General features: G+C 37.3%; 1 protein-coding gene across 1 annotated transcript in view; it reads right to left on the reverse strand.

Annotated features, from left to right (window-relative positions):
• The window catches only part of CEP112 (centrosomal protein 112), a 297,346-nt gene that overhangs the window by 79,187 nt on the left and 199,222 nt on the right, over nt 1-18,937 (reverse strand). Inside the window, exon 21 of the mRNA XM_029912219.1 lies at nt 8,534-8,764. Coding sequence (XP_029768079.1) covers nt 8,534-8,764 — 231 coding nt within the window. The remainder of the gene's footprint in view (nt 1-8,533; nt 8,765-18,937) is intronic.

The following is an 18,937-nucleotide window of genomic DNA, read 5'->3' on the forward strand; positions in this document are numbered from 1 at the left end:
TTCTTAGAAAAAGTCCTTTTTACAAAAACAGCATGTTACAAAATAATTATAAAAACACAAAAAGAGAAGTTAGGAAATGGCCATCTCTAGGGACAGAGTTAAGTAAGTTTGGCATCTTAGATGAATTTACATATGTTCAAATGTTTGTGTTTCTCGTAAGCTTAACCTTACCTCTGAATTTATCTAACTTGTATTTAAATGCTCCCATTCTTGAAAGATAATATGAACTCAGAACACTTATGTGCCTACATCCTGAACTTTACCTTAACACAGTTTAGAGATGAATCCTGTTGGAGGTATATTTCATGATTGTAATAGCTATAAAATACAGGACTTTATAAGCGTAAAAAAGAAAAAAAATTCCAAACAACTGTTACATCATTTAAATCAATAAAACTGAATTGTGCAGCTTTGGCTGAGTTACCTGCCAGCTCACATGCCCAGCTCCACAAACTGAACTGTTTCATATTTGTATTGAAATTATAGCTTATGTGCGAGAACCAACCAAAACATGTCTCTGTTTTTCCTGTGCTTTTCTAACAGACTACTGTAAAGCAAGCATCCGTGAGGGAAAAGTGATAATTTATGTCTGATTTTAATGAAGATACATGTTCCTGACTAAACCTCACGCTATCCATCAAGTAAACAAAAAATAACTGTGAATAAGGATACATATTTCACCAGATCCTCAAGATACATATAAGAAACCGTCTGTCATCAGTGAAATCTGTTTACTTAAGTACTCACAATTGCCCCCAGCAGTGTAGTATCTGAATGCCTCTCTATCTTTAATTTATTTACCCTGCAAGGTAGGGATGTGCTCTTATCCCTTTTTACAGATGAAGAACTGAGACACAGAAGCCCACATTTTAAAAGGTATTTAGGCATTGCTCTGCTCAGCATTGCCAGGTCTAAGTGACTTAGACACCTATCCCCCATTTTCAAAAGTTGAATTAGGCTCTAAGTTGCATTGATTTTCACTTTCTCCAGAGTCCCAGGCTAGCACCTTAACTACTGGACTATTCTTTCTCTTTGTGGCTCTAACTTCATCTTATAATTTTAACTATCATATGTGTTAAACAGGGTGTGTACATACAGAAACATACTTCCTCTCTGGAATGAAAGTAGCAGTGAGAAAGAAATAGGCAGACAGTCCTTAAACCTGAATAAATACTTGATAAAAGGAACCAAAATGTCTATTAGACTCCAGGAACACAGTCAACAAAAAGCTTAAGATGGAAATTATTCAAATGCAGGGAAAAAAACTACTTCAACTCCACACTATATGTATTTTTATATGTATCAAAGATATAACTGTTTTATGAGTTAGGTTTAGTGTTCCAAGGTTGCTTCCTTAGAGTATTGTTAGCATGTCTACTGGTCTGTTAGGGTCATGCTTTCTGAATACTCATTTTCTTTGCCAAGAAAATACCACAGATGAATGTTACAAACAGCTATGTTAGCCAAAATTCACATCTGCATGCACTTAGAAATGCAGCTCTCCTCTTTCTTTTAATAATTTCTGGCAAACTTGAAAATATACACAAGCTTTGTATAGTATGTTACACCTGGCTGCCTAGTGTTTATGCCATAAGTGTTGTTGATACAACCTATAACATCTGTCACCCTATTGTTGAAATTAGCCATTAGTGCAGCCCACACAACGGTAGTAAGCATCTCTAATGTATTTATTTTTTAAACACCCGATGTGTAATATTTTTCATACGTGGGTGTAACTTACAATGCAAAACAGTCATCATATACTATAATAATATAATCAACTGACACATAAAATATGTTAAAGAGGAAGCAAATAAAATCTGTACCTTAAAACTCTGTTTGCTGGGCGGAGGGGTTGTTTCATTTTTTAATCAAATCAGTACAATTAAAATGGTCCACTTTCCCAGAAATAATCTTTTATTACTTTTGTTTACAGAAATTTTGGCAATCTTTCAGGGTGTGTTATGTTTGAGTGTAACAATGGATGTCATGAAAACAAATGAAGACACAAGGACATGACAAACAATTTCAGCTCTCCCTGCTAACGTCTTGGCCTCCTTGCCTGATTTATGTGTAACATGGCTATTCAGAGTCTAACTGCAGTAACACTTTCTATCCTGAACTATTATGGTGGTGTTGTGCACTGATAAATGGCTGCCACCTTTCACCCCAGAGGTGGCTGCATTTCAGTAATCCATTATGTATATGGCTAGATTGTGCCTATTATGCAAAGGCCTGTGTTAGAGCTGCCCCAACAGAAGCTACTGGGAAGCTCACCTGCTTCAGTCCCCCTTTAGGAAGGAACAGTGTGAGCCTCCTCCTGGTCCTTTTTGCATGGCTACACTCATGCTCTCAGGATAGTAAGGGACTGAACTCATGACTGCTCCTACTCACACAGCGGGGAGGGGACAAGACTAGCAGAGCAGAAGCTCATGTGTCCTCCCCTTAACTTGTGCACCTCTGCAATGATCAACTGCAGTTTAACCCCTGCAGTGAACAGGGCTTTTAGAATCTCGTGGGGAAAAGACCCGTATAACTAAGTGCTCAAGCCTGCGTTTTCACGCAACCCACTGTCAACCTCTGGAACTCCTTGCCAGAGGGTATTGTGAAGGCCAATATTATAATGGGGTTCAAAAGGGAGCTAGATAGATTCATGGAGGATAGGTCCATCAATGGCTATTAGCCAGGATGGGCAGGAATGGTGTCCCTAGCCTCTGTTTGCCAGAAGCTGGGATTAGGTGACAGGGCATGGATCACTTGATGATAACCTGTCTGTTCATTCCCTTTGGGGTACCTGCCATTGGCCACTGTCAGAGGACAGGATACTGGGCTTGATGGACCTTTGGTCTGACCCACTGTGGCCATTCTTATGTTCTTATGTAAATCTATTTTTACACCATTGTCTTCAATATTACTACTTGCATGAGTAAGGGTTCACAAGATCAAATCCCAAATTAGCAAGAGCATAAAAAGGTATTAAAAATCTCTTTCCAATTTAATAGAATAAAAGTAAATTACATAATCAAAATATTTTAGAGCATCTTCAGGCAAGAATAAATATAACAAAAGAGCCTCAGAAAGGGCCTGATTCTGACCAGCTACTCCACAGGTGTGCACAAGCAGAGGGGATACAAGTTGCTACTCCTCCTCCTCTTACTGTGGTGGGGTTTTACAGACTCAGAGAGCACCTTGCTCCCTCCTCGCACACTGTGGTCACTTGCCCGAAAGGGGGAAGGCAGGGCAAACTGAAAGCCGGGCCATGACCCCCACTCCTTCACAATGATCAATAGAACTACCCAGGTACAGAGGCAGGAGCAGAGATGGAGGATGCTGCACCTTTATCAGGATTGCTGCAGCAGACACATTGACAGGAATTCTGACTGGTTCAGACAGAATTCCTTCTGGAAATCCCAGGCGATGGAAAGCACCCTATTCAGTGCTTTTAATAGTGCATAGAGCAGAATTTCCCCCAAAGAGAACAGGCAAGGAGATGTCAAACAGAGCTGTGATTTGTCTGGGACAGAGATGGTAAGCCAGTTCCAAAACATCACATCTCTAATAGCTCACATTTCAGAAAAACTCCTCACAGCGGGGTTACATGAAAATAATGCCAGCTACAGAGTAAGGTCAGTGGAAAATTATGGACTTTTTTCCCCTTTTTGTTCCATAACAGGTGACTTGTTTCTTTTCTTTACAATGTGGATTACACAGTTTCATCTGGCTGCCCGATAAGGACTTTTTCCAGGAAGCACAATATTTTATCCTTCCTATTGATTAATCTAATTTTAAAATGAAATAATTATAAACAGATAGTTACTGTCAGCTTCACACTTTCAAAATTTCACTTAAATACTATTCCGGAGCAGCCTTATAGGCATCAGTGGCTAAAATACTCTAATCATGCATTAAATACTACCAAAATACAATTAAATTAAAATATTAATTTTCTTTATCTCAGAAGGTAAGATGAGACAGTATGTGACTCTAAATAATAGAAATACCAAAATATATACAGCCCGAACAAACGAAAACATGTTTACCTCATTATAGAGAGCATCATTAAAAAACACAAAATCAGAATTACATATAAGGGCCTGCCATTTACAAACTAATATAATCTGTATTTAGCCCTGCTCTATGCTAATAAAGTGCCATCATCACCCCCATTTAATCAATACAGAGAAACTGGCAAAATTGGAAACTGGCAAAATCCCCTGCTTGTTTAAATTTACCAGCCATGTCTGGTTTGAACAGTAACATCTCATTAATTCCCAGCCTGGCAATTTAAAATACAAAGTTCAATGGACCTTAAGTATCAATTAATCAGCAAGAGGAGCCTGAAGAATAAAGAAAGTAACATCTCTTCTACATGAAAATCTTCCTGGTAGCAAGCAACATCAAATTAATCCCACATGTTTCATTACAAGGGATCACATCTGTTCATACTCATGAGCAGGGTGCTATCAATAAAGCTTATTCTCTTAGACTTTTTTCCCCATTCTGCATCAGTGTTATTGAGAAAGCAAAAGTATGTGAATGACAGGCCTCTATAAATTCTCTTTCTTCTTTAAGGTCTTCACTGAAATTTTAGAAAACTTTTCCTATTGTGATCCTGATCAGGTGAGTGCCAATCCATAAACCCCTGAAACCAACACACAGAGAAATCAATATTGTACAGAATATAAGGCCACACGGGAATGAATCCTTTCACCTGCGAAAGGAATGAGCCTCTGAAAGTTTGGATGTTCATATGATCTTTTCCAAACCAAAACCAGACCCATGAAACCTTCTGAGGTTCACCTAGCAGTTCCTGGCACCATATATAATCAAGTAAATAGAAGAACATAAACCTTAGAAGACAAAACATGAACAAAAACAAACAAAACTTTCCTTTCATTTTCTTCCATAACAACTTAAAGGTAACAAGATCTGCTAAAAAATTCAAAACCTCAGAAGGAAAGTTACTTTTTAAAAGAAGCAGCATGTGGGCTATTATTAAAGTTGTTTTTCTTTTCTTTTATAAAAAAAAAAATCTCCAATCCCAAACCCTCACTTGACTTCAATTGTGTCAGAATTTCATTTCAGTTTGGTAAACACTATCATTTTCACCTCTCAGCTGAAAATGGAGGTCTCCTCCAAACTCCTTTGGGACCTGGTGGCCTCTTTGCAGAGCCCTGAGATTGGGCTGTACAAAGAGGTGAAATAGGGTAGGAATGAGTAGAGGTAGTTCATGGTTGCTTGCACAGGAATATGTAAAACTCCTTTTCCCAACAAAATAATTCCCCCCCCCCCTCCAGCACATTATCTCCCGATCATAAATTAGAAATGAAGAAATAGGCTAAATGATAAACATATTCCCTTGAAATTTAATGCCATCTAATGTAAATTAAAATTAGAAATGAAAAAAATTCAACTGAAAGTTTAAAAAGAATATTTTTGACAGTAATGGTGATTCAAGACTATTAAGAATATTTTCCTCTGAAGTGTTTAAGGATTATTTGTAACTTTAATTTGGGGATGTAAAGAAGTTAACTTTTTTTCTTTTGCTGTACTATTAATGTAAAAAAAAAGATCAAAGAAAGAAAATAATTGAGATTCAAATTCCATTTTTAAGCAAAAATGACAATGTCTTCATGAGTTAATATTAATCCTTTAATTATGAATTTCAAAGGTTTAAATACTTTCTGTGACCTTGGCTTTAAATAATTATGCCAAGTGGAGCTTTCCTTAAATTCAAAAAAGATTCTGAATTGTTGATCATAGCCATTTAATGGCTTCAGGCTGGCAGATTTCCAACATAATCCTCAGAATGCTGTTTAAATTACGGACCAAGAACCTGATGCAGGTAAATGAAATGTCAATTTCACAAAGACCGTTTGAACCGTATATGCAGTGTCTTATTTTTTGTTGCTCCATATCATTTTGTAATCAAATGTGGAATTTACCACACTAATACATGTTAAAATATTTAAAACAACTGTATGCTTACATACACACATGGCCTATTTTAAACATCAAGTAGTTTTCATTTTAGTTTAGCACAATGTTTAAACATGTCCTTTGATGACAATTATTTTCTTTTCTAAGGAACTGAAAATATTATAAAATAGATTTTAAAGTCTTGGTGATCTTTTCTAGATAACTATATGCTGATTATGCCATTAAAAGCTGCAGCAGCCTAGGTAAGAATTTATTCCTACTAAATAAGAATCCAATAATGGTGATATTTTTAAAACAAGAAAAAAAACAAACCTCAATACAGAATAAGACTCTGATCTTGAAAACCCTTACCAACAAGCTTAACAATATTACCAAAAATAAGTGACATTTTAGTGAGATTACTCACACTAGAAAAGTTAAGCATGTACATAAGTGTTTGAAGGTACAGAGCCATAGTTATTTAAAAGGCCAGGCTCATTAGTTACTACTCCATCTGCATTAAACACTTAATCCTACAAACATGCACATGAATAACTTCAATCATACGAATAGTCAGATTGACTGCAATGGACCTGAATGAAGTTACTCACATGCATAACTGTTTGCAGGATCAGGCTCTATATTTAGGCTGGGATGTGCAAAGGAGCTTAAGGAAGCTAGTCACTCAGATCCCATTGAAACTTGGTCACCTAGCTACTCTCTTTTGAAAATCTCAACCTTCAGTGTTACTGCTATCTATACTTAAATATCTAGCAATATCTATTTTCTGCCTTGGTTCTTATGACTACATACTGGCAAAAGATATTAAAGATTTTGCTTTAATTTGGCAGTACAGTCACCAGTACTGTGAATTGAATACCTGCAAGACTTGTGATTTAGGGCACGTCTTCACTACCTGCCGAATCGGCGGGTAGCAATCAATCTATTGGGGATCGACTTATCGTGTCTAGTGAAGATGCAACAAAATCGATCCCCGATGGCTCTGCCGTCAACTCCGGAAATCCACCGCGGCAAGAGGCGGCAGCGGAGTCGACGGCGGTGCGGCAGCGGTCGACTCGCCGCCGTCCTCACAGCCAGGTAAGTCGACCTAAAATACGCAACTTCAGCTATGCTATTCACGTAGCTGAAGTTCTTGTGGCACCTTAGAGACTAACAAATTTATTAGTCTCTAAGGTGCCACAAGTACTCCTGTTCTTTTTGCGGATACAGACTAACACGGCTGCTACTCTGAAACCTGGTAGCTGAAGTTGTGTATCTTAGGTCGACCCCCCCCCCGTAGTGTAGACCTAGCCTTAGTCTCTGCAGCACCAAACAAACTGAACCACTCCCATTAACAGTCTAGATTTCACCCAGGACATGGAGGTTGGATCCAATCTCAGATGAGTAAATGGATACAAGAAAAGCTAAAATATGTATATGCAAGTTCCTTAGTGCCAATGAGCCAACATCCTAAGGGAAATGGTAATGATGTTAGCTGACAACACTGGTAAACGATCACATCTAAAGAACAGGAAATGGAGAAATGTACATAGCAATTTTTAAAAAAAATTGTAAAATGTTATTGTGGAAATTCAAAATACCATCTTTTAGAAGCATGACATTATTTAAAATGTACAGAGATTGTTGAATACACAGTTTTCTAAAATATTAGTATCATAACATATAACCATTTTTATTTCTATATCACATAGCAGTGAGGTTTCCACACTTCTATCAGAGTCCATTTCTTTGTGTTCCTGTCCTTAAGTATTTCGAATCTTGCTGATTTGTATCAAAAACACCTGCTCAGTGCTGAATGAAAGTGAAGCCCATAAAAAGGAGTCAACATTCAGCCAAAAACAGCCATACACGGAGTCATACTATGAATGAACTAAGCATAAGGTGGGAGAAAACACCAGTGTGTTTTAAAACATGAATCCCCAAACTTAAACATTTCACACCCCTCTTCCCAACCTTCCCTCCTCCCCACCCCACAAAATTGATCTCTGAGTCCTTACTTACTAAAACAAAGACAAGCACACAAAAGCTTTCCCCCTTTTATACTGAAGGCAATTTATATCCAGATACTTGTATCCTGAACTTTCCCCCTTAAACTGTTTTTTGACAGAGCAAAATACATGGATTAGTAAAGTAGGATCTCCCTTGTCAACCCCATCCTAATCAAGAAAAAGCGATAAACCCCATCCTGGATTGAAGCTGCATTTCAAATCATGCTGTTATTCTGGTCTACCATTTCCCCCTACTTAAACTACTGTATACTAGATTGGTGTTCTGATCCTACTGCTACTTCTGTTAGAGTGTGGCACTCTGTTGGGGAAGAAGGCTAGTCAAAACAATAGTAATTATCACCATGAAATCTGCATTTTGTTATCATAGAAGCCTTTCATTCAAGGACCTCAAAACTCTGAGCCCCTCCGGCCCTGAATGCCATAGGATTTGACAAACTCTGATCTGTAGCAGTTTCCTTTATTTAAGTGATCTCACTACTGTTATTGATTTGTATAATTTGTTATAGAGTGTGTCACTTCGGATACATTGTCCCTCACTTGCTATGACCTAACCAGGTTTGTGCAGTATCATGTGAATCTCTTACCTTTTCCAATGTCATCTCTGTCTCTGCAGCATGTGTCCTTTTCAGGTCTAAGGCCATCTTTTCCGACTCTGCTTTAAGCTTATTCACTGCAGTCTCGTGATCCCGAGCAGCCCTCTGCTTTTCTTCTTCCCGCAGAAGGCTAAGCTCTACCAACTGTTGCTTCCGCTGAGCATTTACCTGAATAAGCTCTTCTCTCAGCTTGTGGATTTGGGCCTCCATATCATGGATAATCTTAAATTAAAAAAAAATGGAAGAACACTGCTTATATGACTTCTCTGATCAGACTGTTATCTAGCATAGGGAACAAGCTAGAAGAATTCCCTTTCTCCCCTCCCATCAGAATTCATCTGCACTTTAGGATTCTCCCTTTCTCTTTTACCCTGCCTTTGCCTTCACACACAAACGGGAAAAGCTTCCTTCTGGCCAAAGTTTGGATGAAGGCTATCAGCAATGCCACAGAAGCCAGCAAGAAAAGCCTGCTTTAAGGCCAAGGTAGAGTTCCAAACTTAGTACCCACTCACCCTCCCTTTCACGTCACCAAACAATCAGCTTTACCATTCATTTTGTTCATTCTTCCAGTCCTGGCTTTGTATCTTTTCCTATACTATTTCCTCTCAATCTCAATGTGCCAAGCCCCCACCCTCTTCTTATTAAAATCCCTCCTTAAGACACTTCAGTAAAGTCTACACACACAGGATGCAGCTCCAGGGCTAGCTAACACTGTTTGTGAACCTGTCAGGCAGCTAGAGGATACAAACATGTGATGCCCAAGGCAAATTTTTTTAGTGTATGTTAAAAAAAGATTTTTCTGTATTAACAGGATTTGGGTCAACCAGTGCTTCACCCACCATAAATGAAAATCACTTATAACTGATAGTTACTGAGTGTAAACCACATTCCTGGCTAGGGTAGACCATCTAAACAATGACTATAACATGTATCAATTTGAAACTTACAGTCTTTGGCAAGGTAATTGGAGGAAGATGGACCTGGATATTATTCTAGATTTAGTTATGATCTGATAAAGTGCTCATGACAAAGTTTAGCAAGGGCAGCACAATTAATAGAAAAATACTGAGCTCAAAACTAAATATAACAGTCCTACCGTTCATAAAACCACCCTAGTTAAAGACATCCAATCCAAGAGAAGAACAACAAAAAAGGTAGAGCTCAAAAACAAAATAATACTGTCAAAATCATGAAAAAATTCCTTCCTTAGAGGTTTTTAAGGTCAGGCTTGACAAAGCAGTGGCTGGGATGATTTAGTTGGGGATTGGTCCTGCTTTGAGCAGGGGGTTGGACTAGATGACCTCCTGAGGTCCCTTCCAACCCTGATATTCTATGATTCTATGACTGACCAAAGCAGCTTTGGTGTATGATATGAAACTTGGTAAATTTGGGTTCTGATGAAAAGTAAGTTTGAAAACGGAGCATTAACCGTGAGACCTCTGCCACTGATTTCCAGGCACTGAGAGACAAGACAACCCAACAGACCCCAATTGTCATGAAGGAACGCAGCCACTTAAACAACAGGGTTCTAGCCCTTGTAAGACTTACAGTATGGTCATTAAGGCCTAAAACCGTACCCTGAAATGAACAGGTAGACAGTGCAGACAATGTAGCTAAGCATATTGACTTTCCTCAATTGGAAGACAGGCCATTGTGTTCTGAACAAGATGAAGCACCTAAGGGTTCATGAAGGGCCACATAAAAGAGAGTGCATTATTGTAATCCAGCCTGGAGATGGCAAAGACATGGGTCACTGTGGCAAAGTCTGCATCTGAGAGGAAAGATGACTGGCTGACTGCTAATAGAAGAAGACACTACACAGGACCATCATTATCTACATACCAAGAAGCCATGAAGAATTTAACAAAACCTCAAGGCTCAGCACTATGTTGATAAAGGTGCAGTCTTTCTTCTCTCTATGTGAATTCCCAAAACTAGCAGCAACACTTCCATCATGGCCAGATTCATTCCCAGCCAATTCCTTCCCATGCATCTCCAAATCTTGGTTAGACTTAAAGAACGCACAACAACAGATGACAGAGGTTGATGGATTGCCAAGACTCATCTAACTTGTCTCAGGCAAGGGATAACATGTTCAAAAGTAGCAGAGTGACTTAGGAGCCTAAATCCTATTAGGTGCATTTGAAAATTTTACAAAAGAAAGGTCTTCAGATGCAATAACAGACTACCCTAATTATAACACAGTACTTACAGCCCAGGATTTAGGTTTTGTGCAGCTCTGGCATTCAGAAGATGGAAATTACAAAGCCACAGTACTAATAGCCTTGTAGTATTTACTGGGAGACATTTAATAGGTACCCCTTATACGTAACTTATTTAACTAATGTTTGGGATCAAATTCAGAAGTGACATACAAAGGGTGAAAGTTATATGTCTGTAAGTAAGCTGCAGGGATCTAAATTATTCTAACTTACACTTGGAAGAGGCTGAAGGTATAAGTTATGGTAGGAGTTGCTACTTTAGATTTACAATTTCTTACACACTCTTCAGTTGTTTTTTCAGCAATCTCACTCTTTTCCAGCTCCTCAGAATGTAAGTTTCACAAAGTTAGACTCGTCTACCATATATAATTTATATCATTTTATGCTTCATCTCTTGGGGTTTTGAAAAGGATGTATTTACACAATTTTGTAACCTTTTGTGGCATTACTTGTTTCGGTAAATAAGACTGAATAAAGTGATCAGTTCACAGCTTCAGACATCTTAGTCAAGGGAACACTGAACACATTTGGACAAGTGAGGTTCTGGATAATCAAGGGATTTTTCAAGATAATTAAGACACTGAGAACCTGGCTCCATTTGGATAAAAAGGAACTGTGGGTAACCAAGTGTTGTTAATCTAGGGATGTACTATATTTCTAAACACACAGTGCTTCTATTAATAGAATTTTCATGATGTGGATTCTTGTTCCATCTTCCTTTCCCTGGTCTGTAATTTTCTAAATGTGAATTTCTTTCAAAAGATTCATGATTTCAACTAAGCTTTGCATTCGATATTGTCCAATTATTCCTGACTTTTGTCTATCATATGTTGAGTTCCTTTAGAAGATAACAGATTGTCTCCTTGGAAGCAAAGTACAAAGTAATAGAAGATAATGAGAGACATACAAGAATTGCATTCTACTATTCTTTTATTGATTTAATCATTTCTAGTAGGTTTTTCATGAACGTTTCCTTCAATATATTTCCATCTTGCTACTATAAAGTAAAAATGTTCTTATTTTAAGAATTACAATACATGCCGTAATGAACCTACATTTTTATTTATATGTAGTTTTGAACAAGAACATTTTCACTGAAAGATTATACACTTTGTGTGTGTGTGTGTATTTATATATAGAGAGTTATAGTTATAGGTTAGCTCATAGGAAACAGTTCACTGGGATCCATTCACATACATGTCATAGCAATTATATTTTCAATCTATGTCCAATAATTACTACACATAAATGCTGCTACCATTCAAATGATTCAATAGCAGAAATTTAGAAATAAATATCTACATATGAAATATTACTATGATTTTTCATTGTGAAAAGTACAAATAGTCTTACTGTAATCATCTTGAAATTATCTATTTGAATTCAAGATTTTACAGCTAAAGTTTGGTGAGAAGCTTTATAACAAGCTTGTGTTATAAACTGCCCAAACAAATTCTGAATGGCTTGGAATGCTAATCGTTGCTTTTAGGTCTCTGTACTACTTTTCTCTTCAAGTACTTCATTCCTAAAAGGTGTGTGTATGTTACACGTTTATACTGTAGCATCTACAGTCATCGAAATAAATTATGTTTAACATTCTTTCATAATATCTGAGAACTATGTTAGCATCTAGTAAACTTTGAAGAAAAAGGAAATGCTCCATTCACAAAAGTACTAGACAAACTAAGTACATTTCTAACCAAAGTTGATAACTAAATCGTAAATACTGCATTGTGCATTGGTGTACCCCCCCCAATTCATTATGCTAATATAAGTATTAACCTTTCTTGGAAAGTTGTTATACAAGATTGTTTTTGACTTTCTTGATTATTCATTGAATTATTCCCTTTGTGTCAAAGTTATACATTTTCTGTGTATGTGTATAGAGAGAAAGTATATCGTGTGTGTGTGTGTGTGTGTGTGTAGCAGGTACATTATTTTTGTGCAAAAGTATGACCTACTAGCTACACATGTTAACTACATCAGCATTATTGCAAACACATGATCTATATCAGAGGTGGCCAACCTGTGGCTCCGGAGCCACATGCGGCTCTTCAGAAGTTAATATGCAGCTCCTTGTATAGGCACTGACTCTGGGGCTGGAGCTACAGGCACCAACTTTCCAATGTGCCGGGGGTGTGCTCACTGCTCAACCCCTGGCTCTACCACTGGCCCTGCCCCTACTACACCCCTTCCTGCCCCCTCCCCTGAGCCTGCCGTGCCCTCGCTCCTCCCCTCCCCCCCCCCAAAGCCTCCTGGATGCCATGAAACAGCTGATCAGGAGGTGTGGGGAGGGAGGAGGGAGGCGCTGATTGGTGGGGCTGCCGGTGGGCAGGAGGCTCTGGGAGTGGGGGCAGGGGGCTGCTGACGTATTACTGTGGCTCTTTGGAAATGTACATTGGTAAATTATGGCTCCTTCTCAGGCTCAGGTTGGCCACCCCTGATTTATATAATGCAATCTGCATTCTTTTCTGTTCTTTTCCTCTGTACATGGTTAACTTTTTAAAATTAAATTTGTATACATACTAAAACAGTATACAATCTATCATATACCATTTATAATTATTTCAGTAATTCGTTATGGCTCTGAGCTAAAACTAAATTTTAACAGTGTAACTGGCTTCTATTTGAATGAAGAAATGTTCTATTGGTGAAAATAGATGCTTTTCATTTCTATAGAATTTTGGGCTTTGAGTTCTTGATAGACAGATGCAATGTTTACTTTTAAATGCACTGCTCTGTTATAAGGCCTGCCTGGAATTTTATTGATTATCTCTATGTATGAGGTTTTTTTCCCCTTACAAACGAACAAAAAAAGCTTTAAAACATTACATCTTTCAAACAGCTCCTAAAAAAACAAGAAAGTGTGTAGGATTAGAAGCCAAGGCTAACCTGGTGGATTCCAATGAAAATATATTCATAAAACATACTGGCGAGTTCCAGTGTCATCTGTGATTGTTCCCTGTACTATGCGGTCCTGTATCGGATAATTTGGAAATAAAGGCATCAGCCAACTTAGTGGCACAAAACAAACTTTTTGTTATACAGGGAAAGTAACAGCAGTTAACATGCAAAGGAGCATTAATGTTGGATCGAAGAGATAACAAAAGCAGATTTGGGTCTAGCAGCAAAAAAAATCTGGAGACGGGGATGAGGCAGAGAAATTAATTAGATTAGAGGAGATTTTTTGGTGCAGCGTCACTGCTAGTAAAATGATTTAAAGAAACATTTAATCTCTCCAAACTGACTCAAAAATCTTCCCCCAGTTGCCTTAAAACAACCCACATCCTCAAGCCAGGGCTCCTTCTCTCTCACATCAAGAAAGTCACTGGCAGTACTGGATTACAAGTGAACCACTTGCTATGAGAGAGAGAGAGAGAGAGAGAGACTCCTGCAAACACACGGATCTTAAAACTATCGTAGGAAATGAATGCAAAATTTTCCAACTTTAAGAAAGATTGAACTATGGTTTGATCAACTATTATCAAATATTAAGCATAAGGAGATTAGCCAAAGTTAGAAGCAAGAAAAACTAAAATGACAGAGAAAGGTATCTCCACCACTTTCTGCATTCAAAAGACTATGAAGGGGAAAAATTCACTCGGAGCAATCAGCTCACTTTGGCAACAGCAGAAAAATAACAACAGTGCAATTATAAAATCTTACCCCTCAAAACTAAAATCTGAAGACACACAGTTTTCCCTTTTGGTTTGCCTGTAAGATTTAGTTGGGGTTGATCCTTCTTTGAGCAGGGGGTTGGACTAGATGACCTCCCGAGGTCTCTTCCAACCCTAATCTTCTATGAGTCTATGATTCTAAGATCAAATCCTATATTCTGAGTACTGCATTTGTAAACTATTAGCCTAGATGGTCAGGCCTATGTCTGTCAACTGTGCCTACAGAATTATTTGCAAGGCTCAAACTGTAAAGAGGACGTAGGTAGAGCTCCTATGAGCACTACAACAATTAAGATATACTGTATGAACTGATCTTAGTTTTCATCAGATTTTAACAACAATACAGAAACAAATGAAGATCTCACAGTATACACTGGTCCCAAAATTCTATCGCCTTGAAACTGTAACAAGGCCATAGAGAAACACAGATTACCATTTTATTTTCAACTGCTACAGGCTGCCATTTTCTGTATTCAATTACTGTGCTCATTAATTCATAAACTGAGTACGTTGAATGAGTATTAGCAAAGGTAATAAAACCAAATTTTTAAAGAAGTGTTTAAAGCTAATATTGAGCTCAGACTCAAGAAAAGGCAAAAGTCTGTCCAAAGCACATCACCAGAAAGAATAAGTTACAAAAAGGCAAGTGTAAAGTTACATGAGCAGATAAAGATTTCAGAGGTAATTTAATTTCTATGAATGACAACCATCCTGTTGAGGAAACTATTAGCTGAGTTGGCTATTTCTATCCCCAAAAATAACCAGAAATAATTTTGCTCTTATAGTGTCATTAAAAGGGTGGGTCATAAACCCACAGTAATTTGGAAGTGGGAATAAACTAGGCTTGAAAGAAAAAGATTGTTTACTCCATTTATTTAAAAATTAAATAAAAGAATGGCACAGAATTTCGAAGGCAACTATGTGCTTATTTTTAAAAGTAACAAACTGCAAAACAAAGTACAAAGATGGAAAACAGTTTAACAGGAAATGTATTCTTCTAGCCCCATACCCCGCTGCAATTTCACTACATGGAGGTGGAGGGGATGGATAGGATGACTAGAGCCCAGCCAAAAGATGCATACCCCCTCCTTCCATAGGAGCTACTGATGAAACCACAAGAAACAGCTTTTTAGATCAGGTTCTGAGAAGAGGACTGGAGCTTTATTGAATGTTTTAGGTGAACTTCATGGTGGTGGGATAAATATGTTCCACAGTCTTCCTATTTTTCCTCACGTTACAGAGTAAACAATGTCCGCAAAAAACTATGTTCAAACAACATTAAGGATGTTTTAAACCCACAATATCAAGGAAATTCAGGGCTGAGACAAATTGCATTCTTAATTTATTCTCTGAGGCCCAGATTTTTAAAGGTAATTAGGCATTGTTCTCTTCAGTGTTGCAAGGCCTAAGTGATTTAGGTAGTTAAATACCATTTTCCAAAGTGACTTAGGTACTTGGGAGCCTAAATATCTTTAACAATCTGGCCATTTGTCCTTACAACACTAAGCAGAGTAACATCTAAATAATTTTTAAAAAATTATGCCATTGTTCCTAGGTCTCAGTTCATTTCAGCCACGATGCAGCAAGGCACCTAAGCTCACACTTAACTATTCACAACCTTTAAGTGAAGCATGTAATAAATGTTGTGCTGGATCAGGGCTATAGGTCCTGATTCTCTACTGATTTGCAGTGATTCTCCATTGATTTGTTGTTTAGTCATGGGCACGTGTTCAAAGTGGGTGTAAATCTCAACCAAATCAAAATGGTGGTGTAAGTTTCATCCTCAAAACTGAGTTTCTGAGCTCAGTTTGACAGCAATACTTCTTGTATACTACAGAGAGCCTAATATTCATATTATAAAGTTCTTCTCAAAAGAACCCAGTATTAAAAAGAAGTTGAAAACTGGTTTACCATCTATGCCATTGGCTTACCTATACTATTGTTTCACCAACAAAAAAAGGTTTTGTTCCATAGTGTAATTTTCAGATATGTGTTTACAGTTTACATGAAAAGTATTTTTTCTTCGTGTGAACTTTTATGATGTTACAAAGCATAATATGGGCCAGCCACAGCTGTCATGACTCTACTGATTTCAGTGGCTTTATGCCAGCAGAGAGGTTGGCTCAATGAAAACAACAGGAAGCAGTGTCGTGTTTCGTGCACATCCACCAGCATTGGAAGCAAGACCTGTAGGTTATGCATTATAAAGACTAGGGCTGTCAATCAATTAAAAAAATTAATCGCAATTAATCGCGCTGATAAACAATAATAAAATACCATTTATTTAAATATTTTCTACATTTTCAAATATTTTGATTTAAATTACAACACAGAATACAAAGTGTACAGTGCTCACTTTATATTTATTTTTGACCACAAATATTTGCACTGTAAAAAACAAAAGAAATAGTATTTTTCAATTCACCTAATACAAGTACTGTAGTGCAATCTCTTTATCATGAAAGTTGAACTTATAAATGTAGAATTATGTACAAAAAAACCCTGCATTTAAAAATAAAACAATGTAAAAGTTTAGCGCCTACAAGTCCACTCAGTCCTGCTTCTTGTTCAGCCAATTGCTCAGACAAACAAGGTTGGTTACAATTTGCAGGAGATAATGCTGCCTGCTTCTTATTTACAATGTCACCTGAAAGTGAGAACAGGCATTCGCATGGCACTATTGTAGCCAGCGTCACAAGATATTTACATGCCAGATGAGCTTGATGCCCTTGATGCTTCAACCACCATTCCATAGGACATGCATCCATGCTGATAACGGGTTCTGCTTGATAACGATCCAAAGCAGTGCAGACTGACGCATGTTCATTTTCATCATCTGAGTCAGATGCCTCCAGCAGAAAGTTGATTATCTTTTTTGGTGGTTTGGGCTCTGTAGTTTCCGCATCATAGTGTTGCTCTTTTAAGACTTCTGAAAGCATGCTCCACACCTTATAACTCTAAGATTTTGGATGGCACTTCAGATTCTTAAACCTTGGGTCGAGTGCTGTAGCTATCTTTAGAAATTTCACATTGGTATCTTCTTTGCATTTTGTCAAATTTGCAGTGAAAGTATTCTTAAAACGAAAAACATGTGCTGGGTCATCATCCGAGACACATATAACATGAAATATATGGCAGAATGCGGGTAAAACAGAGCAGGATGCATACAATTCTCCCCCAAGGAGGTCAGTCACAAATTTAATTAAAGCATTTTTTTTTAATGAGTGTCATCAGCATAGAAGTATGTCCTCTGGAATAATGGCCGAAGCTTGAAGAGGCATATGAATCTTTAGCGCACCTGGCATGTAAATATCTTGCGACTCCAGCTACAACAGTGCCATGCGAACACCTGTTCTCACTTACAGGTGACACTGTAATTAAGAAGTTGGCAGCATTATCTCCCGTAAATGTAAACAAACTTGTATCTTTTATCAATTGGCTGAAGAAGTAGTAGGATTGAGTGGACTTGTAGGCTCTAAAATTTTACATTGTTTTGTTTTTGAGTGCAGTTATGTTAAAAAAAAAAAAAAGACGTTTGTAAGTTGCACTTTCATGATAAAGAGATTGAACTACAGTATTTGTATGAGGTGAGTTGAAAAATACTGTTTCATTTATCATTTTTACAGTGCAAATATTTGTAATAAAATGTAATATAAAGTGAGCACTGTACACTTTGTATTCTGTGTTGTAATTGAAATTGATATATTTGAAAATGTAGAAAAACATCCAAAATATTTAATAAATTTCAATTGGTTTTCTATTAATTGGTATTCATTTTTTTAATCGTGATTTTTTTTAGTTAATCGCGTGAGTTAACTGTGATTAATCGACAGCCCTAATAAGGCCATTATGCCTCTGTTTAAACTCTGCTCAAGGAGGGAAAGAACACAAAGTAAACGTGTAAAACAACTGGAAATATAGAGGATGATCTTCTTAAAAGAGTGGAAGTTTTACCATTAACTTCAATAGGAGCAGAGTCAGGTCAATGCAGAACACTTTTGAAAAATCTTACCTAGAAAACCTAAAAGTTATTGTAATGTACCTGTATGCACCGTATGTAATGTATCTCTTTCAAAATAGTATATTATTTCAATGGCCTGATCAAAGAGCAATGAAATACATTGCTAGTTTGCAATTTCATCATCAGGGAATTGAAGAGTACTCTACATATCCGTTAGTATATTTTATATCTATAAATACTGGAATTTTTTTTGTTAGAGGATTATAAGAGGTGACTGATTTGGTCTTGTAAAAAGTGTACAGGGAGCCTTCAGTGCTTAGTATAGTATTTGTCACATGTAATTTAAAGGTCCACAAGCCTTCTTTTGCCAGCAACATATAAGGTGATAACTAGAAAATATCTACTTAGAAAAATTATCAATAACTTTTGAAGTGAAATCAATCCTACCGATGAAGCCTGCATGTTTCATGTCATTTAATGTATTCCAAAAAACATCAACTTTGATCATATTCAGCCCTTTCTTTATCCGCTTACT

The sequence above is a fragment of the Terrapene carolina genome, unplaced genomic scaffold (genome assembly GCF_002925995.2).
Source record: "Terrapene carolina triunguis isolate 2854851 unplaced genomic scaffold, T_m_triunguis-2.0 Scaffold192, whole genome shotgun sequence".
Taxonomy (NCBI): domain Eukaryota; kingdom Metazoa; phylum Chordata; order Testudines; family Emydidae; genus Terrapene; species Terrapene triunguis.